The 24842-nt window shown below is 39.5% G+C and overlaps 1 protein-coding gene across 1 annotated transcript in view; it reads right to left on the bottom strand.

The window, feature by feature from the left end:
• The window catches only part of CPE (carboxypeptidase E), a 120938-nt gene that overhangs the window by 18932 nt on the left and 77164 nt on the right, over positions 1-24842 (bottom strand). Inside the window, exons 2-3 of the mRNA XM_030816297.1 lie at positions 15511-15707; positions 12238-12405 (exon numbers count right to left, since the gene is read on the bottom strand). Of these exons, the coding sequence (XP_030672157.1) occupies positions 12238-12405; positions 15511-15707 (365 nt within the window). The remainder of the gene's footprint in view (positions 1-12237; positions 12406-15510; positions 15708-24842) is intronic.

The following is a 24842-nucleotide window of genomic DNA, read 5'->3' as shown; positions in this document are numbered from 1 at the left end:
ACTAATAAAACTAGAACAGTTTTTTATATTTAGTGATTATTTCTATTTATTCTTCTGTGACATATTTATGTGGTTTAACTAATTTTTCTATTGAAATGCATAGCTTTTTTTTTTTTTTTTGAGACAGAGTCTCACTCTGTCACCCAGGCTGGAGTGCAGTGGCGCGATCGTGGTTCACTGCAAGCTCCGCCTCCCGGGTTCACGCCATTCTCCTGCCTCAGCCTCTCACGTAGCTGGGACTATAGGTGCCTGCCACCACACCCGGCTAATTTTTTTGTATTTTTCGTACAGACGAGTTTTCACCGTGTTAGCCAGGAGGGTCTCGATCTCCTGACTTTGTGATCTGCCCACCTCGGCCTCCCAAAGTGCTGGGAGAAATGCACAGCTTTTCTTTTTGACTTGCAAGAGTCGTTTAGTAAAAAAAATTAGCTCTCTACTACACACTATAAATATTTTCTAAGTGTGTCATGTGCCTTTCAAATTTTGTAATTAAAATACAGAGCATTAAGATATTTATGTTAAGTACGTAACATCAAACCAATTGATCTTTTCTTTATGGTCTCTTTGCTTTTCCATTTCATTCATTCGTTCAATAAATATTAAGTGACAACTATGTGCTAGTGCCTATACAAGAAATTTAGAAAGTTCTATCCCCCTCTAAGTATTATATCCTTACGAAAGTTTTCTAGTTTCATACTCTTTAAATTTAAATTGTAGGGTCTAGAATTTATTTTGATCTATGCTGATATTTATGAGATGGATTTGTCTCAATTCCATGTATTCAATAATGCATTCTTTCCACAGGGATCTGAAATACACTCTTATTATATTTTTATTTAAATCAACCTAAAAATAACTAATATGGGAGATGAAATCAAAATATTCTATAATGCATATGCTTTTTTAAGTGAATTTATGTTTTTTATATCCAATTGCTAACATGACATGAATATTAGATGAGTTTAACACACTCTTCTATAATATTCCGTTCAAAAGTTTTTCTTTTACTACTGAATTTATTTTCAGTCCTCCTCTTCTTTGTACATCTCTCATTCCCTCTATTTTCTTTAACCCAATGACAGATATGGACAGATATTCATATTTCAATAAGTTTAGAAGAGGCAAAATCACCGTGGTTTGGAGAATCATTGAGGACTTCAGGAAGGAGGTGGAACTTCACCAAGCCTAGGGACAAATTGGGATAGGAGAAGAAGAGACAAAAGAGTAGTACAAATAAAGAAGTTGGAAGTACCCATGGCCTGTCTGTTGGGGGTAAGGAAAATACTCTCTGGGACGGAGGGTTGGTTTTAGTGGGAGTCAAGAGGCAAAGCCATGCCAAGGCAGACTGTATTCCTGTGTTTATTATCCACCTAAAAGTGTTCAGAATGGCTTGCACAGCATGCACCATATATTTACAGGTTGATACAGCCATAAAAAATAATTTTGAAAGGTCCGTATCAAAATGTTAATGGTGTTCACTGAAGATTGTAGGGTAATGGATTCTTCTTTCTCCTTATTTGTATGTTTTAATTTTTGTAATAAAATATGAATTCTGCAATAAAAAACTTTTAAAAGAAAGTGTTCTTGAAACAAATTGAAAGATACGGCCCTAAATACACAAAGTTGTGTGAAGCGATCAGGTTTAGCCTATTACTAGTTCTTACATCATACACTATTGCTTATATGCATGTTACCAGTATGTTCAAAAGCAAGAACATTTATCTACAATTTGATAAATTAAACTAAGTTTCCCTTTGACTATTAACAGAATCTTTTAGGCTGACTAAATCCTGAGACCCCTGTGTACTATAATTATATGTTTAACTGATCCACAGAGAAGACTTCGGAGTACCTTTAAAATTGAGCCTTTAATAGAAACTAGAAACAATTGTGGCCTTTCTTTAAACTTTCCATTTAAAGATTATAAATACAGCTCAAATATGATGCTCTATAATTAGATGCCTTTGGTTCTTAGATTATGTTGAAGCTCTATTTATTCAGTTTTCTTCACAACTCTAGCTATTAAAATCAGGGTAAACTTAATAAATGGCTGAGTATATTTTAATTGACTCTGCTTTCAGGCCAAGGCTCATGTACTGAGCCCAGATAACAGTGGAGGTGACCAGGCTGAAGAGCTCAAGAGCAGATGACAAACGACTTAGAGAAGGAAGTCTGGGAGAGCAAGAGAGAGCTTTTATTCAGAGAAGTTCAGAAGAACAAGGAGAGCATGGATCTTGAGGGAGTGGATGTGTCTCAGCTACCTCCAGCATCTGAAGGGCTTCACAAGAATGAAGTTCCTTCCCACCACCCCCTCCTGAAGCACACACACATCAGGCCTGGATCAGCTTACGTGGGAAATACGAATTTCTTTTTTTTTTTTTCTCAAAACTATACAAAGGAGGAGGAATCTGCATTTCTATTTTCTATTAATCTGATTCCCTGTTCCACCAAACAGAAGAATAAATCTTGACATTTAAGAACCTCTATAAGGGATACAAATACAAGATATTAGGCTGAGAAGGGGAAGAGGGAAGAGAAATGTATAATAACATTAGTGAAATGCCTACTATATATTTTGTACCAGGTTGGGTCAAAACACTCTCACACTTACAGACAAAAATGGAAAAAGGCAATGAACTAGACACAGGCAATATCACCCCATGATTATGAAGTAAGTTTACTAAAGATTTAGTGTAAAGTAAACAAATCTCGATTATGTTCCAAAAAGGGACTAATCTTTCATTTTAGTGTATTTTTCTTTAATTTACCTTTATGGAAAAAAGTCACATTGAGTTTGTTTTAAATAAAAGCTCTTATTAAAAAATAGTACCATGAACATGCCTCTTTTAAATAAGTATTGCCTAAGCTAGAAATACAAAAACATCTAATCTAGAGATTATGCAAATATTCAGGTTCAGCTGGGGAAGGAGAAGGTAGTGCTGGCTGGAAATAACGGTGCTTGCACAAAGTTGACAATCAAATATCCTGTCAACATGAGTTGATTTCACCATTCTTCTATGATAGGTGGAAGGAATTATTTTCTTCATTTCTCAGATTTAACAAAGACAGCACAGGCAAGTCAATGCAAGCAATGGGGAAAGCTTGTAGGCTAATATGGGGACTCCGCTTCCGGAAGTTTTCCATTTCTGTATCAGCCCTCATGGTTTATCACAAAGGACTGCCCTCTTTCACCTGGGGTTACCCCAGCCTGCCGCCTTTCTGGGTCTCCCTCTCCCATGAAAGATAATTTTCAGGCTGAGACAGTGATGTGTATCCATGACTCAGAAGCAGGAAAGCTTAAGTCACTCACTTATCAGGTTCTGCCAATGTCCTCAGCTTTCGGTAGCCTTTGTCTCAGATTGTTGCAGTAGGTAGCTAGTCAGACATGAGCAGGCAGACGAGGGCCCTCCCCCAACACCAGGAATGTCAGGCAAACATTAGATGATGGGCAGGAGGTTGTTAAACTGCCTCTCTAAAATAATAATTGGTTGCAGCAGGCGCCAGCGAAAGGCAGTCTCCCAATAAATTAAAAAACCTGAAACTGGTGATCAGCAGCTTCCCAATAAGATCTCAGGAACTGGGCAAATGGGTTCATACATGCGCACCGAGAGGCAAAATGGCAGAGTTTAACTGGTATATGACCTTCCTCTAGGAACACTGGACTGGTAAGGGATGAATGCCTCAAGTGAGCATGTGCACAACTTCAGTAAACACACTGTGCAAGCGCCCCTCCCAAGTGTTGCCAGGCCACTACACACGCAGACAGCCCACCCCAAGGGAAGAATCAGGGGAAGAGGGACACAACCCCCCAGAAGCATAAGCATACCAACCTATAAAGCCCCAAGTCAAAAGGTCAAACAGGGCACTTGATCTCTCAAGTTGCCCACTTGGCCCACTTCCAAGTGTACTTTACTTCCTTTTATTCCTGCTCTAAAGCTTTTTAATAAACTTTCACTGCTGCTCTAAAACCTGCCTCAGTCTCTCGTCTGCCTTATGTTTCTCAGTTTAATTCTTTCTTCTGAGGAAGCAAGAATTGAGGTTGCTGCAAACCCATATGGATTCATCACTGGTAACATACCTTTGTGCCACATGACTTGGATATGTTTCCCAGTGGTAAAGGACCTCTATGCCTCACCTTCTTTGGCTGGAGATATTCAACCCCTGTATGCAGTTTCCTTCTCTCTTTTTGCTCTCCTGCTTACTGACCAACCACTAGAACAATTCTTCTCAGCCACAATGGCTCTGCTCCCACTAGCTGATCTTTCAGTTCACCCTAATGGGTGGCTCGGAGGGGTGGAAGGAACTTGGAGTTTGCACCGAGTAGAATTCAGACACTAATGGCCCTCCTGGACAGGAGGCTTACAAGAGTGGTAGAACTAAAGCCTAACACTGCAATGTCTGGGGTTTCCTCTGCTTTTTCAACTGAAGTCGGCTATTTCCCCAAAACCACTGCCTATTCTCCTTTTTTCTCCACCTATTCACCTCCTATTCTCCTTTGTATTCTCAAATGGCCTTGTGCACCAGCTAGACCATCTGCCTCAGGGGCAAGCCTGCCTCTTGTTTGCTTTCACGTCACATGCCATGTAACTTCTTAAACACACACTCCTTGTTATTTGTGTGCCCATGGCTCTTGCTGCATTTGTGTAGCAGCAAAGACATAGGCTCCCTTGCAGATATCCCCCAAGATTTATACTTGTTTTTACCCTACCAGCTCAGATGACCTCCAACTCGTCCCCTGTCTGGTGGCACATTGCCAGGATAGACACGAATTGGAATCCCAGCCCTTATGATTTATCGTATACATTTTGTCCCTGTTACCCTCCAGGGCTAAGTTTTGCAGTGACTTTTGAAGTGCTTGTCTGCCTGCATATAGGGCCTCACTGTGGCCCTTTAAGGATCTCACTTACTTGCTGTTTTTGAGTTAACACCCCTTTGAAAGGAGAGAATATTCTTCCTTTGCCATTTGTGAGTTCTTACCTTAAGCCTCAAGTCCTGCAGAGGTTACTACTTTATGTTAAGAGGGCAAATAAATGTTGCCGTTTCACTAGCACATGAAGGCTTTCCATGAGTCTTTATCTCACTTCCTCCCATAGCCTCCATTTCTCAAATCACTTCCATGCCCTTCTTAATATGCACCAAGACCTTCAAGGTCATATTCGAAGGGAGAGAAATCCAGCCATCTTGTGGCAGTTAGCTGAAAAATAGGCTTCTCATCTACTTAAAGAACATGGGAAGGAAATCTGAAAAAATAGACAATCATTTTGTCACTACAATGCTCTGAGTGAGAGTCACCATAAGGTCATGCAGACAAGGACATAGGCCAGCCCAAGGTTGCAGTCACAAAAGACCAATAGGACAGAGATGAAGGTTGGTTCTAGGTTAACAGATTACCATTAAAACAGATGAATGAAAGGTTAGGAGTATACAGTAAGAACGCTTATTCCAGAGTCCCAAGGATGAACAAGGGTCCCACTGTTTACTCCAGTATCTCTTCTGTTCTCAAGCGGGTAATTGTGATGAGATGCAACCAAGGTAATGGGTACACAGTAAGACTGGTTCATTCCAGAACCCTAAGGATGAATGGGAGATGCTTATTTAGGATAACAGGAAAGTAAGAGGGGATGCCTTTGTTTTCCTTTTTCCTTTTTTTCTCCTCCGTTGCCTCTTTACAGATGGGTAACCATATCTCTATACATACACAGGATATGCCCCTCAGATGCATCCCCAAAAACAGAAACGTTTGACTCCCCCAAACCTTAAAACAAAACAAAAACTAGCTTTCCTTTGTAATATCGTTTGGCCTAAAAATGAACTGGGAGAAAATACAAAAGTCGGCCTTGGAACCCAGTGCCCTTATGCAGGAAACCCTCAAATCAGCCTCCTCAGTCTTTCATAACTGAGAGCATAATAAGGAGGATAGAGATAAGGAGAAGGAAAAATGCAGAAACAAGAGGCATGCTCAACTATTGGCTGCTTTATAAGCTCTCCAGCCCCCATCCAGGTTTCCCTAAAAACACTCCTTCAGGTAACTGTCATTGGTGTGGGAAGCCAGGCCACTGGAAGGCAAACTGCCCCAATGGGACAAATGAGAGGAAGCCTAGCACAGCTTGCCCCCTCTGCCACAAGCTTAGCTACTGGAAATTGGATGCCCTGAGGGCCGAAGGGCTCTGGGACAGAGTCCCAATGCCTAATGGCCTTGAGCTGAAGGGGCTCTCTGCTCTGGCTGGCTTCCAAGTCATCAACAAGACAAAGCCAAGAGAAACTCCTGGAGAAGTAAAATTATAAATTTCCCTTTGGGATTTAAGAGCTGCCTACTCTGTGCTAATCTTCTCTGAACAACTCTCCTCCAAATTCTGCCATGTAATGGGGCAAATGGCACCTCCTCCTTCCGAAAGAAAAGATTCACACTACTTGGGCAAAAACATGCTTTGCAAGATGGGTGCCTGATTAATATTTACCCAACCTCTAAATTCATCTTTCCCTCTAATAGCTCTATTTCTTCTGGAAAGTTACCTAAATATTTAACTAATAACTTCAACCTAGTCAGTCCTACCTCAAGGATATAGACATAGCCCACATTTATTCAGACAAGCCCCAGCAAAAATCTAACTGAGCAATCTCTTGAGGAAGGATAAGTTCTACAGTATGCAGATAACCTCATTCTTCTCTGCTCCCCCTTCACAATCCTCACACAGCAACATGCAGTACAAACCTTAACTTCCTAACAGAAGGAAAATGACTTTAATTCAAAGACTATAAAGAGAAAGAGGTATTTTTGGTAAGGAAGATTATAAAGAACAGAAGTTTGATATGAGAAAGGATCTTGTATGGTAAATTCTTGTCCTAAATTAAATGACTGGTTGTTTAAAAAGAGGAATGTTTGGGACAAATCAGAAAGTCCAAGCATGTCATAGATGGTCTGTGTAAGTTATGAAAAGATTTGTGAAAGAGAATTTATTTTTAAAAAGTTATACAGTTTTAAAAGTTATTAAGCTTACTAAATGCTTCATAAACTGCTACTCTGACTCCTAGCTGTACAACTTGCAGCCTTTAAAGCTATGTAAGGCCCGAGGACATACAGAGTTACCCATGCCCCCTAGATGCTAGAAAGAGTCAAACCTTTTCTGCATTTCTATCTGGTGTCCTAAGCTGCAAACCTAGTACATAGTCAGAATCACTTACTTAGCAGGTTTTTCACCAAAAGTAAAAGTTGCTAAGAGTTAACAGTGTAACATGTTCTTGAGACTACTGGAAAACTTTTACATGCAAGGCATGTAAGGAAAGTAGAATGTGGTTTTAGTAAAAGATTATATAAAAAGCCATAAAAATGTGGATTTTTTTGACTAGTTTAGAGAATTAAAGGATTTTTGTAAGTTAGATAGGATAAAGCTGAAGGTTTGAGCAAGTTGTGGAAGGTTTGTGAAAGATTAATCTGGTAAAAAAAATTCTGTGCATAATCATATTGGCTAAAGTTAAAGAACTATTGTTCAGTTTTTCCACAAATTGAAAAGCACAACAGAGTTTTAGTAAAGCATTGATCTACTCTTCATAAATGTGTTATTTGTATGTGTTCCAAAATTATACAAAGCTCCTATAATTCTGATATAACTTAGTATACATCATCAGTAATAATTATAATTGTTATGCTACATAATTGTGTGCCACAGAGATAACAAATTTTCTTGGCAACTGTGTCTTTGACTGTGGCTGCCCTAAGACTTTTTCTCATTCACAATTGTTGTCTTGTTTTAATCCTCTTTAAAAGTTGGCCTTTATACTCAGCTATAGGACTCTGACAGGCACTCTTGAATGCAGGTTGCTGATAACTTTAAAGATTGTAACATTAGAATACAGAAAGAACTTTCAGGACTCTCATAGAGAGCTGAAGTGTTCATGAATATCAGGCAGAACAGGAGTTAAGTGCATGGACTGAACTAAAAGAAGACTAAAATAATCCTTTTATGACTTTTTGCTTAAAACATTGCTGATCCTTTGTTTTTCAAAGTCAAGAAAACTTTCTTTTGAGCTATTTACAGCTTTTAAAAATAAGTACTCGTGTAAACAAAATTTGGAGCATATTTCTCTCTACCTGATTTCTCCAGAATTTGGAAACTATTTGTGAGTATTCTTAACTTATGGCAATACAGTTATTTGCATAAGTGCAATAGTAATCTGTTTTCTTTTGCAACAGGGCACAATTGGAGAAACTGGTTATTTTACCAAGGGTTTGACTGGAATGGCATGCTCTCCTTTAAGGAATCAAATATGACTTATAGAGCCAATAAAAACCCCTTGGGAAAACTGGCCTCATACGTTGTCTACACAGTCCCTGTACAGGGTTCCTGATCCATGGGGAGTAAAGAATGTCACTTTCTGATAGGCCTAGGAGCCCCAGGTTATCTTAGGACCTCAAGAGGAGAGGAATTTACCCAATTCATGCAGGTATTTGATGGCAGAAACCCATGGCTGAGCTCAAGGCATTTAAAAAGTCTTATCTGAGATAACTTATGGAATGAAGTTTCATCAAAGCCAATTTAAAAAGGAGCCTATATGGCAAATAATTATTCTTGCTGTGCTTTATGCAAATAATCAGGCCAAGTATGATAGGACTAATGCTTATTTTGCAAACAAATCAGTCCTATCATGATTCGTTTTTAATAAAAATGAGGACTGAAGACAGAAAAGTTACGTTTCAAGAACGTAACAGACTATAATCTAAAAACTTGGTATTAGATTCTATTCTCATCAGTTGTTTTTGAGTTTTTGTCTGCAATTTAGACTAATCCTATTTATTCCTGTGAACCAACCAGTGATCGCTGGCCACAGCTCAGAAGAAACAAGAGGAATGGGTAATGTAAAAATCTGGGTCAATATTCTAATTCTGAGAACACATTGGAATTGGCTTGTAACCCCATCCACAGAAGTCCTAGCAGGCATGACAATAGCCACCAGTTGCCTGAGCATGTTGGCAGCCTCAGGATTTTTTGGAGTTGTCCTCACCCCCTTATTTCATTTTGACATTCTTCTAAATCTAATAAACTAATTTGTCTCCTCTTGCCTTCAGGCCATCAAGCTCCAGATGATCCTCAGTGAGAGACACCATCATGTCAGTATTCAAGAGTCACCCTTCTACAGAGGACCCCTAGACTTCCCATCAACAAGACATGACAGAGGCAAAATTCCACCCCTTTCTCCCTTGGGCCTGGCTGGATACTGTTTTCACCAACCCATGGAGCCATCCTACCCTGACAGCTAGCAAGAGGTGAAGACCCACAAAACAACCACCACCACCCCTCTATCGGCAGGAAGCAGTTACAGAAGACTGACCTTTATCCATTTTCCCCAAAGAATTGAGGTCTTGGACTCTTGAGGGGGGAGATGTTATGGTACATAGGTAGTCAGACATGACAGGACAAGAGAGGGCCCTCCGACCACCAGGACCATCAGGTGATGGTCAGGCGGTTGTTAAACTGCCTCTGTAACATAATAATTGGTTGCAGCAAGTGCCAGGGAAAGGCAGTCCCTCAACAGACAGAAAAGCCTAAAACTGGTGATCAGCTTCCTGATAAGATGGCAGGAGTTGGGCAAGTGGGCTTAAGCATACTAAGAGGCAAAATGGCAGGGATTAACTAGTATGCGACTTAGTAGGAACACTCAACTGGTAAGGGAAGAACAACTCAAGAGAGCATGCATACAACTTTGGTAAACACACTGTGAATACAGTGCCTACCAAGTGCTGGGAGGCCACTGTGCATGTGGACAGCCCACCCCAAGGGAAGAATCAGGGGAAAAGACACACAATCTCCTGCTCCCTTGGAAGCATGCCAATATATAAAACCCCAAGTCAAAAGTCAAACAGTGCACTTGATCTCTCAAGTTGCCCGCTTGGCCCTCTTCCAAGTGTACTTTACCTCCTTTCATTCATGCTCGAAACTTTTTAATAAACTTTCACTCCTGCTCTAAAACTTGCTTTAGTCTCTCACTCTGCCTTATGCCTCTTGGTCGAATTCTTCTGAGGAGGCAAGAATTGAGGTTGCTGAGGACCTGCATGGATTTGCCACCACTAAGAAGACCAGCCCCCACCTGTAGGCTCAGCCCATGTTTCTGCAATGAATCCCATACATAGGCAGGAGAGTTTTTAAAAGTTTAAACCAATAACCTAAGACTCCCTGTCTCCTGGATCCTTCATCCAGCATCCCAGCCCCATGGTGAACACTTGTCTGGATTCCTAGCTGCTTACTTGCAGTGGCCCTCTTTTTCAGATATTATGATTTGTTTGCTGAGCTGGATTGTGTTTATTCATAACAGGCCCTCAGCCTGTTATGATTAATCAAATATTAATCATAATTCTTACAATCAAGTGATCAAATTCTAGAATCAAAGGGGAAAACAGCTGTATAAACAAATAACATATATAAAGCTGGACGTAACAATAAGCCCATACTGGAAGTATAGATGAAGAACATATAAAAAAAAGAATCTGTCTTGAAGAGTAGAGGATGACTTCACAGAGGGAGTGGCATGGAAGGAAAGAGAAGAGAATTCTAGACAGTTGGAGCAGTAACTCATCTGAAGACATAAAATTGTTAGAAAATGGTATGTTTAGGACCACAAAGGAGATGGTATGAGTGGAGCCTATAGGGTATCGAAGCCAGGTTAAGGAATAAACCAGCCGGCAGCTTCCAGGGGCCTAGAGGTGCTGGAATGACCCAGCAACTAGAATAAAATGGAGAAATTGTACTTTGCGAGCTCTCACTTAGGAAAGACACTAGACATAGTGGACTTATGAAAGCAGAAATACCCAGAACAATAGAGAAGGAATAGAGGGCTTCTGACAGCAGTTCTTCACCTTTCCTCCAAAATGGGCTCAATTTCTCCTCCAAGTAACTGATGACAATGTTGTTTCAAAGATGCACCAAATGTTTAGTGGATGTGTAAATGTGTCCACCTAGCCCTGAGCTACAAAACAGAGAGTACCAAAAAATTACACTGAAATGGTAACAAAAGTTCCAGGTCCTGGCCTCAAGTACTTTATATGTATTAACTCATTCAATCCTTATCCTATGAGGTAGATATTATCACTTCCATATTACAGATGAAGAGCCTGAAGCACAGAGAGGTCAAATAACTTTACAAAGTTCACACAGCAAGTATGAAGCCATGATTTACACCAAGGTGGCTACCTCTAGAGTCTCCATACTTAACCATCACATTGAGTTTTCACTTTATCTTCTGGGCAGTGGAGAGCTGGTAAGGTTTTTTAAGCAAAAGAGCAATAATTTGTGTGTGAAGGTCACTCTGGAAGATTGAGAATTTGAGAAGACAGAATGGAGTTGGGAGAAGCTGGACATGAAACACAAGTAGGAGGCCACCACGCCAGTCACAGCAGGAGACTGTGGGGGTCTCAGCTGAGGCAGGGGAATGAGTTTGCAGAGGAAGGGAAATGGAAGAGGTGTCAGAGAGATCAAATCACTGAGAGGTGGTAACTGGTGAGCAGTGACAGAGATGGAAAAATCAAAAGCTTTGATGATTGGGATAAATGAAAGAACAGTGGTTCTAAGGGAAAGTATTTGTTTCTGGACAACCTGAGCTTGAGATATCAAGTTCCACCAGTTAAAGGAACCCAAGTTAGCTAGTAAAACAGAGACATAAAGCTCTGTGGAAGGTCTGGAGTTAGAGGCACAGATCTGGGAGACCTTGTGTAACAGACAACACTGAAACTACAGGTAAGGAGGGAAGCCCAGGGAAGCAAATAAAGGTATCAGATGAGACCCTGAAGATGGCCAGCATTTATGCCCAGGTAGAAGAAACAGGGGAAAAAACTGAGTAGTCATTTGAAAGACAGTAGAAGAGGTAGGAGAAAGTAGAGTTTTGTAAAGCAAGGGAGGAGAAAGTTCTGGAAAAGAGAAAAGGAGCAACAGTGTAAATTTGGCAGGAGGAGCTGATCAGATGAGCTAATAAAGGGTCTCTGAGAAGGCCATGGTGATTTTCTAAGAAACCTACAACTGGGTTCCTCCCTATATCTGCACCTCCAACTCCTCTCCACCTACGGCCCAATTCTAGGGGCCAGGACTAATTTAATGGCACCAGCCCTTCCAGCCTTGACTTTCAAAGCCACAGTTAACCACTCCATACAAGCTGTGATGTTACTCCTCTGTCCTTCATGATGATGAAGATATTGGAACATATTTCCTTAGGCTAGAGACGAACCCAAGAAGACTATCCCATGGTCACTACCTTTGTGTTTTGATCCACAATTTTCTTCATATTTTTCAACAGATGATTATTTGGACCACCTTCTTTCTCATTCACGTACACTATCCTATCCAGGTCTGGAAAGTTCCGGTTCAGATCTATTCCCTGGGCATTGCTTCGACCCACAAACCAGTCCTTGAGTTCACCAGGCTAAAAAAAAAGTCAAAGAGAAAAATCATCAGTTGCTTATTATTATGTGTCACTTTCTATTTAAGGTCTCTATCAATGCTCTTTAAGATAACCTTTAAGATTATTTACTTCAACAATGCCCTCCCATATCAGCATTTTTACTACTTTACTTATATAAACATGAAGGTATCAGATTTAAAGTACAGTGATGGGCCGCATATTGACATTTCTTACCACGACTGACAAACTATACAACAGTGATCCCATAAGATTATAATGGAGGTGAAAAATTCCTATTGCCTAGTGACATTTTGATGATGCTGACCCTGTGTAGGCCTAGGCTGATATGTGTGTTTGTGTCTTAGTTTCTTTTTCTTTTTTCTAAGAGACAGGGTCTCACTCTGTTGCCCAGGCTTGGGTGCAGTGGCATAATCACAGCTAACTGTAACCTCAAATCCCTGGGTTCAAGTGATCCTCCTTCCTTGGCCTCCCAAAGCACTGGGACTACATGTGTGCACAACCATGCTAGGCTAAGTTTTTTATTTTTTATTTTTGGTAAAGACAGGGTCTCACTATGTTGCTCAGGCTGGTCTCAAACTCCTGGCCTTAAGCAATCCTCTCCTCTGGGCCTCCGAAAGCACTGGGATTATAGACATAAGCTGCTGCACACAGCCTGTGTCTTATTTTTAACAAAACATTTGAAAAACTAAGAAACCATTAAAAGCTTTAAAAATAGAAAAAAGCTTGTAGAATAAGGATATAAAGACAGAAAAGATTTTTGGACAGCTGTGCAATGTGTTGTGTGTTTCAAGCTAAGTGTTATCACAAAGAGTCCAAAAGGTTTTTAAAGTTTAAAAGTTTATAAAGTAAAAAAGTTACAGTAAGGTGGCCAGGTGCAGTGGCTCATGCCTGTAATCCCAGCACTTTGAGAGGCCAAGGCGGGTGGATCATGAGGTCAGTAGATCAAGACCATCCTGGCCAACATGGTGAAACCCCGTCTCTAATAAAAATATAAAAAATTAGCTGGGCATGATGGCACGTGCCTGTAATCCCAGCTACTTGGGAGGCTGAGGCAGGAGAATAGCTTGAACCAGGGAGTCGGAGGGTGCAGTGAGCCGAGATCATGCCATTGCACTCCAGCCTGGTGACAGAGTGAGACTCCATCTCAAAAAAAAAAAAAAAAAAGAAAAAGAAAGTTACAGTAAGGTAAGTTTAATTTATTATTGAAGGAAGAAAAATATTTTTTATAAATCTAGTGTAGCCTGAGTGTACAGTGTTTATAAATTCTATAATAGTGTACAGTAATGTCCTAGGCCTTCACATTCACTCACCACTCACTCATTGACTCACCCACAGCAACTCCATTCATTTTTAAGATCCCTGTCCAAAGGTACTGTTGTTATCTTTTATGCCATATTTTCACTGTACCTTTTCTATGTTTAGATACACAAATAGTTACTAGTGTGTTGCGGTTGCCTACAGTATTCACTAAAGTAACATGCTGTACAGACTTGTAGCCTAGGAACCACGGGCTATATCACATAACCTAGGTGTGTAGTAGGCTACACCATGCAGGTTTATGTAGGTGCACTCTAGAATGTTCACAAAACGACAAAATCACCCAACATTGCATTTCTCAGAACGCTTCTCCATTGTTAAGAGATGCATCACTGTACTTGTCATAGGTATTTTGAAAATATGTTCGATGAATAATATTTTAAATGTTAATAATAATAAAGAGATATTTATCAAATTTCAGAATATATATTCACTAGTTATAAATGGCCTATTTCAAAGCACATCATTCTATAATTAGATTTAAGTAAAATATTCATTACCTCTATAAATCACAGCAACCTATTTTTTAAATATTTAGAAGAATAAATAACTAAAGATTAGAAGCTTAAAATGAATTTAACATGCATTATAGACTAATAACATGTCTCCCTCTTATAGTCTTCATGAAAAAATATGAACCTAGAACAAAAGTTCTAGGGCTTTATGATTTGAGGAATTTCTCTCCAGTTTAAACTCTTCATTTAACTAATGGTACAATCCGGAAAACTAATAAATTTCCAATATATTTGTTTCATTTTATAATGTGAATTTTCTTGTTTTACTGTTAAATTATATCACATGATATAGATATATTTCCCACATTTTTTAAGTCATGGAAGTTTAGATACCTTAGACTGTGAGGGATAAAAATCTATAAGACAGGAAAAAGCAATGATAATCTGTTGTCCATGTGTCTAAAAATTCTGAATATTACCTCAAATATTAAATAATTTAATTTTACATATTATTAGAATTTTTCTCTCATAACTTTAGAAATCATATCAATTTATATTTATTTACAGAAATTCGCTGGGTTTCTTACAATGTCAAACTATGTCACTGGATTTTTTAACTGTAGATAAACATACTAAATATTAACTTGAATGTGTTCCCATATTCCCATAGCCTAAGAAAATTATTTTAAACTGTAGAAAACAGCAAATATGATGTCCCCCACCCCTGTCCAATAAAATAGGAACACACCATATATCTTCTCTTAAAAAGGCATTACTTTCCAGTTCATCTAACAGCGAAGATATATTAAATTATTTTTAGTTAAGAGGTAGGGTTTTCGCTTGTTTTTTAACTTTACTCAGCATATGTAAAAACCAAGTAAACATCAGTAAAACATTATTCTGGCCAAAAGTATTTCTTCCTTAAATTCAGTAGAGGGCGCTGTGACACTGGCTCATCCTCATACACCCATGGCGTTACTCTTCAACAAATGGCAGTAGATATTTTTCATATTTGTAGATTTTTAAAAGAAAACTTACCTCGTCACAAAAGTGGATGAATAATTTATTGAAAAACATAAAACAGAACACTATTAGAACATTAACTTCTTAACACAATTTCTGATTTGCTGTCTTCACTGGAAAAACTCACCCATCATCCCTTTCATTCTGAGCTATCTTCTTATCAGTGAGTTTAATAATGAATGCAACACTTATGCCCTCCACTGCACCATCTGTAAGCTTTGTGTGAGGGCATAATTTTTAGATAAACATGTACGTACAAACATACAGAAAACGAAGAAAGCACGCCTGATCTGAGCTGCCTGGCACTCACCTGAGACGCTGCCTTCTCAAAGCCATCTGGGTTCAGGGAAGGCATGATGTGAATGCGGGTACTGTGGATCAGGTTGACAATTGTCTCGTTCCCCTTCTGGTATTCGTTGCATAGGTACTGGGCCAAGAAAATGAGCAGTTCTCGTCCAACAGCCTCATTCCCATGCATATTCCCAATGTATTTAAATTCAGGCTCACCTAAAAGATTAACAATAGATAGCATGGAGATGTTTTCTATGACATACAGTGCCAAATATATTGTACACCTACAAATGTATTATGAATATCTGATGGTTTTTTTCCTCCAGCAGTGATGCCTTAAAAATAAAAAAATCTACCTTAGACATTAAAATACCCCTTCTATCCTTCTATTCCTCGCCTCCCAGCCACCCACCTGTTATGGACTGAACTGTATTCACCCAAAATTAGTATGTTGAAGGTCTAACATCCAATGTGACTGCATTAAGGAGGTAATTAGGGTTAAATTAAGCTATTAATGGTGGAGCTCTAATCCAATAGGACTGTGGTCTTTATAAAAAGATGAAGAGACACCAGAGCCCTCTTTCTCTCCTCTGCACAGAGGAAAGACCATGTAAGAGCACAGTGAGAAGGTGGCAGCCAGGAAGAGGGGCCTCACCAGAAACCGCCCCTGCTGCCACCTTGATCTTGAACTTCTAGCCTCCAGGCCTGTGAGAAAATAAATTTCTGTTGTTTAAGCCAGCCAGTCGGTGGATATTTTGCTATGGCAGTCTGACAAGACTAACATACCATCTCACCCACAATAACTAATAACACACTATGTGCCTCCTATGAAACACTGTGTTTTGCATGTTTTCTTATTTAATCCTGACCAAACATCTAAAAATAAGGATTATTATCCAACTTCATTTTGCAGATAAACAAACTGAAGTTCAGACTGCTTAAGAAGACTGTCTCCATAGTTATACAGCCTGTGAAGCCAGGATTCAAATGCTAGTCTTCTGGTTTACTTAAAAGTCTATGTTTTTGTTTTTTTGTTTTTATTCCTAAATCATAGTGATTAAGAGGGGCCAGACTGCATGGGTTCAAATCCTAGCACCAATTCTTACTGTCTAGGCTTGGGCAAGCTACTTCAGTTCTCTGTGGCTCTGTTTTTCCATCTAAAAATTAAAGATAACAATAGATTCTAGTCCATACGGAAGGTTATTGTAAGAACTAAATAAAATAATGAATGTAAATGCTCAGAGCAGTGCCTGGCAAGTAGCAAGTGCTATGTGTTTCCTATAATTTTCTTTAATATTATTATTACACCACATTATCTTGTCATTGTGAAGTTCCTTGCCATACATAATCTGATTTTCTCTTCGCAACAGCCCACTAAAATGTGTAAGGTGTATATTTTTATTATCCATATGGTATAAATCAGCCCAAAGAGGATATATTTTGCTGAAAGGCTCAGAATACTAACAAAAGTCACTGTTGCCTGTTTGTGAGACTCTCCATTGCGTTTGAGGAGTAGTAATGAAATTGCAGAACGTAGCAGCAAAGTGATCGCAATTAATCCTGTTGTTCTGCTCATTTCTGCTTCATCCATCCCACGGGCCCAATTTCTGCAGTGGAAAGGATTCTCCCATTTACAAAATCACTAAGACTGCTGGTTCTTGGTATAAGAAAGCAAATTGGAATTATTTTTCTCCTGGAAATATTTAACTAAGCATTCTTTGCATGAGATTCCTGAGTGCCTGAATTAAGTGACTATTCACCCCAGAAAACTATGACCTTGTGGTGACCTCTCAGCCTGAGCTTATGCTAATCTTAATCTAAGGATCAGGTGGGAGCAGGATCAGGGCTATTTATACCCCCCTCAGTTTTCACTTTGAGGGAGAGTCTCTAATAAAATTACCCTTAGGGACTGCCCAGAAAGTAAGAGAAGAGATGAGGAGGTGTGAGAAGAGATGTTTTCTTGGCTTCTGATTTCAAAGGTAATAATAACCTTCTTCCTTTCTGTAAACCCATGCAGTTTATACCTTCACTCATGTGATGTATTCATTTGATTACAGCACAGGAGAAACTGCAGCAGCTCATTAGAGAGAGAGAGAGCAAGTAGCCAGGGGAATATTAGAAGCCGGCTTCACAAGGTTTTTTGAAAAAGTTGCACTAAGGAGGCATTTTGGTCCTGCTCCCTTCCCCAAAACAACTTTGAAGCTTCACGTCACTCAATAAAGCTTGGCCCACAACCCCTAATTACACTGAAAATTTCTATAACTTCTCTGTGTTTAAATCTTTTTTTTAATCAATTAAAGAAGAAACAACAAACCCATAGTCACTAAGCCACATTTGCCCCCAGATGTCTGGTTTAGCTAGCACAGTATATTTTGTGTTCGAATGTGAATGCTTTGGGATAGAGCATGCTCCCCCTAGTTCTGCCACAGGTTGCACCATTCCCTACTGCTGCTTTACTCATTTATGTTTGCAACTCCTGATTTTCGGACTCAAAATGTATGACATGGTTTCTCTTCAAATCTGCAGATTTCTCTCAGGAAAAATCTCCCTCAATATATCTATGTATTTGTGAGGCAGTAGCAACACTAATGACAATAACAATGCTTTAGGTTGACATGAAGACAGGACAACCAAGGTCATTATATTGAAGATATTAATGTATGGAAATAAAATGCAAGGCACATATGACAGCAAAAGAAAAGGCAAGTGTATCGCTAATCCCTTCTGTCCTCTGGAATAAATCAGATCACTATATAATGTTATCACTAGAATACAGAAGAGCTATGTTCCTTTAAGCCAACTAACGTGACTTGTGAGATGGGGAAGAGCCTCATTGTTTAAATACAGCATTTGTTGGACATACATGCAAATCCCAGGGTCAGACACTACATGGGATCCAAAAGCAAATATGTCAGCATTCCTAAACTGAAGGAATGTAGAGTCTGGAGGAAGACTCAGACATGCAAGGGACAATGTTCAGGAGTGAGGCAACGATGAAGGAATGTTGGATATGTAACTAAACTGCTTCAAGGTTCCAAACTGGGATATTCCTCCCACCCCTCTGGCCTCTCTCCAGCTCTTTTCCCTCCCAAGGCCAAAGCTTTCTTTTTAAAACGCAACCCTCCTCAGGTCACCTCCACCTAAGAACCCATCAGTAACTTCCCCTTTGCTTTCATGATAAAGACCAAAATTCTCTACAAGATCTTGAATCTCCATGTGGTTTGGCGTGGTGCCTCTCAAGGCACCAGCCTTTCCCTCCTGTGTTTCAGCCATCCTTCTTTCAGCCACAGGGCTCGTGCCTATAATGATCTCTGCTTCACGCATTCACATATTTTATCCACGCAGCCTTCTAAGTATGGCTAAATACAGCTTCCTTGGAGTATCTTGAGTCTAGGTCCAGTTCCTTTGTTATTTTTCTTTTCCTTTTTTTCTTTTTCCTTTTTTTTTTTTTTTTTTTTTTTTTGAGGCAGAGGCTCACTCTGTCACCCAGGCTGGAGTGCAGTGGCACAATCATGGCTCACTGCAGCCTTGACCTCCTGGGCTCAGGTGATCTCCCACATCAGCCTTCTGAGTAGCTTGGACTATGGGTGTGCACCACCATGCCCAACTAATTTTTTTGTAGAGATGAGGTTTTGTCATGTTGCCCAGGCTGGGTTTGTTATTTTTAATACCTCAGTTTGAAAATATACACTCATCAATGTAGTTATTTGATTAACCCCTCTGTCACCAGACTGTAAGGTCTATTAGTCCTGGGATGGGATCTATTTTAGCTCACTAGTGTGTCACCTGTGCCCCCACATAGAGTCTGGAACATAGTAGGGATTTGCATTCTTGTGAGAATACGATAAGAATAAATTCTAAGCTTAAATATCAGTTCAATAAATTTGTGAACGAAAGAGTAAATGAACGGTCTTGCTTTTCAATCCCATCCTTGCAGCAGCGTGGCTGACAGTAGAGCTTGCCCTTGAGACAGAGGTGCAGCTGCAGATGCTTGAAAACCCTTCTGGAACAGTGAAGGGAATAAAGGAGTAACTGAAGGGGGCTTGAGGCAGCTTCCAGGAGGCTGCACCCCAGGTGGAATATCAGGAGGCCTCAGTGGCTCGTTGCTCTAGCCAACATCTCCGGGTAGGAATGGAAACTCTTCTTTGGGAATGAAGGCAGCAGTATTGTGAACAGCTGATTTCCCATCAAGAAGATTAATTCCCATAGTCACCACAAAACCTCTCCAGGCAAGCAGCTCCCCAAGGCTATTTTTGTTGTAAAGTCTAAACAACAGATTCTGAAGAAATTTTGCCTTCAGAATCCTTAATACAGAAATAGCAATAAAACTGAAGACTAGATTTTGAATGGTCCTCTCTGAGTCAATACATTCTTTACCTTAGACTTTTTTAAGCAAAGCAGTAACAGTTTTTCACCATCAATTTTCTCTTCTGCATAAATGGATGACGTTTGCCTTCCTGTTTATAGTGTTTACATAGAAGAAAAAGCCACAGGTTTAACAGGTTGCAGCTGCCAGGTACGTAGATCCGGCTGGTATAATGTACACGTCCCTGTGCGTTAACTCATCTCTCTCCTAGCAACGGGGTTGGGGAGCGGGGAAGGCGGCAAGAAGCACTACCCTCAGGACACTGGGGATGGTTGTTTTTATATTCATCTTATTTTCTTCACTAATTCATTATCCTTTCTTTTTTTTTTTTTTTTTTTTTTGAGACAGAGTCTCACTCTGTTGCCCAGGCTGGAGTGCAGTGGCACAGTCTCAGCTCACTGCAGCCCCACCTCCTGGGTTCAAGCAATTCTTCTGCCTCAGCCTCCTGAGTAGCTGGGAGTACAGGTGCATGCCACCACACCCAATTAATTTTTGTATTTTTAGTACAGACGGGGTTTCACCATATTCGCCAGGCCGGTCTCGAACCCCTGACCTCATGATCCGCCCCCACCCCCCACCCAGCCTCCCAAAGTGCTGGGATTACAGGCGTGAGCCACCACGCCCTGCCTTCATTTTCCTTTTTACACAGTCATCCTGAGTTCCTGATCTTGCAATTGAGGAATCATCATATTTGCACAGGTTGCACTTCATAGGCTCAGCAAGCATCTTTTCCCCATTGTGTCAATTTTCCCACAATTTCATGTAACCATCCAGTATTCCAGTTACTTCACATGGCACACAATCATCAATCAAGCCATTATTAAAAGACGATCTCCTCACAAACCAAATCCAGCCTGGCTGGGCCGAGTTTCTATCTTTTTCCATCCGTATCACAGAACATTTAATGTGCCTGGTTGGATTTGCATTCTCGTCAGAATAAGATAAGAATAAATTCTAAGCTTTAAAAATATCCACAGTTTTAATTAAGGCAGAAATAGCTGCATAAATTCCAAACCAGAGCAGGCAAATGATTTTAAGTCCAGACTTGTAACTCTTAATTTGCCCCAATTTGTATTAATATGATTTGAAATAACTAAATCAGTTTAAAAAGCAGCTTTAAAGAAGTCTCTTGCCTCAAAAATAAAATGTCACTCTTTTACACCCCAGAAACTCACATCCATGTGGGTGAAATTTGAAGCTGGGGGCAAGTTAGCAATGTTCCCAAATGGTAAAAGGAATTTATGCCTTAAAGTGACCAGAGAGCCACTGAAACAGAAGTCCACAGGTCAGTAGGGCGAGCATGAAATAAATGATCAAATAAAAAGACAAAAGTAAAAAATAATATTGTCTTCCATTCCTATGAAAAGAAAATTTACTTTCACTCCGTTATTTAGCCCCATGATCAGTCTGTCTACCTATCTAATATTTTCTTCTCCTTTTGGAAATAACAGACAGGCTGATCACTAGGCACAGTAATTGAACAGATAATCTGAAGACTCCTTTCAAATCTTAGAGCCAATTATTCAATGGCCTTTCTATGGGAAGAAAACAGCAGAGGGAAAATATCCAACAGGAAATGAAATAACAAATGTGAATGTGGGTTGTAAATTGTGAAATTCTATGTAAGAAGTGGAGCATCATTATTTAGAGGGAAAAAAAGTAGGTTAAGGGTATTTTAAGAAAGAACTTGATTATAGTAACAGAATTCTCCCACCTTTTATCCTGAAAATAGAGAAGAAACTCACTCTGGATGAATCTATTCTTCCTCTAACAACAAATTTTTGCCAAAATATAGGTCCACTAATTCATTTGGAAGTTATATATTTAACTCACTGATTACATAATCCTTGGAGCTAGTAACAATTTCAAAATACGTGTTCCTGGTACATGTAATAAACTGAACATAATGCTGAATAACAATAGTGTAATCTCCACAGGTAAAACCCCATTTTTCAAAGATATCATGATAAAATGTGCACAAAAGCAGTGATTTTGAAAAATAGACAAACAAATGGCTACATAAGCCTCACAATCACTGCACTGATTTGATTTACAAACTGCTATACAAGCAAGTTGGAAACATCTTTGGAACAGATGGGCCTTTTCATCAGTGATCCTCTCTCAGTGATAAACCTGGGGTTAAAGCATTAGTGCTACTAATTGTTTCCCCTTGTTTGGCATTCTAACCTATTACAGCCTGTAAATCATTCTTGCAGTAACTGAACCCTACAAGTTTCCTAGATGTCATCAATAAGAACATCATTAACTGGCTCGTATTTTAGCGGCCTAAAAATGCTGGGCATATTCCTAAAGGAAATGCGAGTCTCCAGGGGTCCAATAAACACCACGAGGGGGTAGTATGGTTATAAAAACAGATTACTCATTTACAGAAGAAATGAGGAAAAAGTAAAGAAAAAAGGGGGGAAAGGAAACAAAGAAAAGGCAAAGGAATAAAAAATGATTACGAAAGAAATGACAGCATTATATTCTGTCTTCTTGCTTTTTCCTTCAGAGTGAAATTTAGAAAACAACCAAATCAACATGATATCTTAAAAGTGAAATCTCACTTCATCTGATTTTTAATGGGCAGTCAAGATGGAATATATTACAGAATTATTCTGCAGAGACATATTACAGAATCATTTTGTAATATTATGCATTTGCTATTAATATAATTTTAAAGTTATCTTACATATGACATCTAAAATATTTCTACTAAGATTCTAATTGAAGAAGGAGAGGTGAGCAAAAAACAGAAGGTATTTCCAGCTTCACCAGTTTATAAAATAATGTCAGAGTTCCAATATTAGCAGCAATGCCTTAACTTTCTGAAATGAAAGTATTTGATGCCTTCACAAAAGAAAGCTACAAACTTTTTACAAATACCCCATACACAGTGGTGTGCTGGTAAATGTTTCACACTCAGCTCTAATTTGTAGCATTGACTATTTCCATGGTGTCAATACTCCCATTCTGGCCAATTTGAAGCTACTAATGTGTGGTCACTTGGCTCACAAATTTCCTGAAAATTAAAAAAGGCTCTCATATGCCAGTAAAAGCCTACTCCAACCCACCACTGCATGCGGAAAGCAATTATTTGGGATAGATGGCTTCTGGTTTCTCCAAAGATTCTCCAAAACGGGAAACTGAGGTCTAAGAAATCTGAAGAATTTTGAAACACATTATAAGAAATATAATGAGGCTACAGCCTGGAACAGTGGCTCATACCTGTAATCCCAGCACTTTGGGAGGCAGTGGCGGGTGGATCACGAGGTCAGGAGTTCAAGAGCAGCCTGGTCAAGCTGGTGAAACCCCGTCTCTACTAAAAATACAAAGATTAGCCAGGCATGGTGGCGGGTGCCTGTAATCCCAGCTACTCGGGAGGCTGAGGCAGAGAACTGCTTAAACTCGGGAGGTGGAGGTTGCAGTGAGGCAAGATTGCACCACTGCACTCCAGCCTGGGCGACAGAGACTCCATCTCAAAAAAAAAAAAAAAAAAAAAATTAGCTGGGCATAGTGGTGCGCGCCTGTAATCCCAGCTACTCGGGAGGCTGAGGCAGGAGAATCGCTTGAACCCAGGAGGCGGAGCTTGCAGTGAGCCGAGATCGCGCTACTGCACTCCAGCCTGGGTGACAGAGCAAGACTCTGTCTGAAAGAAGAAAGAGAGAGAGAGAGAGAGAGAGAAAGAAGAAATTAGCATCTACCCTATCACTTTTCTTTTTGTTTCATTTCATGCTAGGATAATTAAAAGAAGCTTTTATTTTGTGGTGGCTTTTTACCTTGTATTAATACAGAGCTGTTTTCCAAAGCACTGCATCATTATGAATTCAACTTAGGGGGAAGGGTGGTAAAGGGGCCTAGTGAAAATTTTTTGACTGAATAAGTTATCCTAGCAGTTACTGACTCATGAGAGTATATCACCCTTTGCCCTAAATATTAGCCATAATAAATCAATGAAGAAAATTTACTTTAACCTATTATATAGTTTTTCTAAAATATTTGTCAGCAATAATATCAGATATTCAAAATTCCTTCTGCTCTCTCTATAGTCCTATCCTACAAGACGACCTTCACAATAAAAAGGCAATATAATTTCCATTCCCATTCATATAAATTCATCATTTAAAATTCACAGAAATCAATAATTTAAAATTAATATCACAAAACACCTTATTATTACCATCCAAGAAGAAGCTACCTATGAAAGCCTTCAGATTCAGAAAAACCTTTGACTTGTGGCCAGGCACCGTGGCTCACGCCTGTAATCCCAGCATTTTGGGAGGCCAAAGCAGGCGGATTACCTGAAGTCAGGAGTTCCAGACCAGCCTGGCCAACATGGTGAAACCCTGCCTCTACTAAAAATACAAAAATTAGCTAGGTGTGGTGGCAGGCGCCTGTAATCCCAGCTACTCGAGAGGCTGAGGCAGGAGAATCGCTTGAACCTAGGAGGCAGAGGTTGCAGTGAGCCGAGATCATGCCACTGCACTCTATTCTGGGCAACAGAGCAAGACTCCGTCTCAAAAACAAAAAAAAAAACACAAAACCTTTGACTTGTTTAAGAACATTGTTAAGTGAGCACAGAGAAGTTTTAATATACAAATCACATAAGGCAGAGATCATTTTAATGATTTAGTTTCGTGATTTGAAATCTTTCTGTACATACTAATCACCAAAAAGACCATAATTATTTTTTAAAGTGCTATAATAGTTATTGGCTACATCAAATGCTTATCAAAATGCCTTTGTGCATTTATTTACTGAAGAGAGTTTTTGGACCTTGAAGCATCTTTTAGAGTTATTCGCTTCTAGTTATCTTAGATAACTCTCTTAGAAGATTCTGCTGTCTTTCACTAATATTCTTATCAAATAAGATAAACTGGAAAGATAAATTTGTCTAAGAAGTTAAGCACAAAACAGAGGTAAATGAAGTGACACTAGAGTCAATGGAAAGAAAACAGGAATGCACCTGGCTTGTGGCAGCGACT

The sequence above is a fragment of the Nomascus leucogenys genome, chromosome 7b (assembly GCF_006542625.1).
Source record: "Nomascus leucogenys isolate Asia chromosome 7b, Asia_NLE_v1, whole genome shotgun sequence".
NCBI classification, from domain to species: domain Eukaryota; kingdom Metazoa; phylum Chordata; class Mammalia; order Primates; family Hylobatidae; genus Nomascus; species Nomascus leucogenys.
Note: the sequence above shows the minus strand (reverse complement) of the source record. Positions and strands in the feature narration are given on the sequence as shown.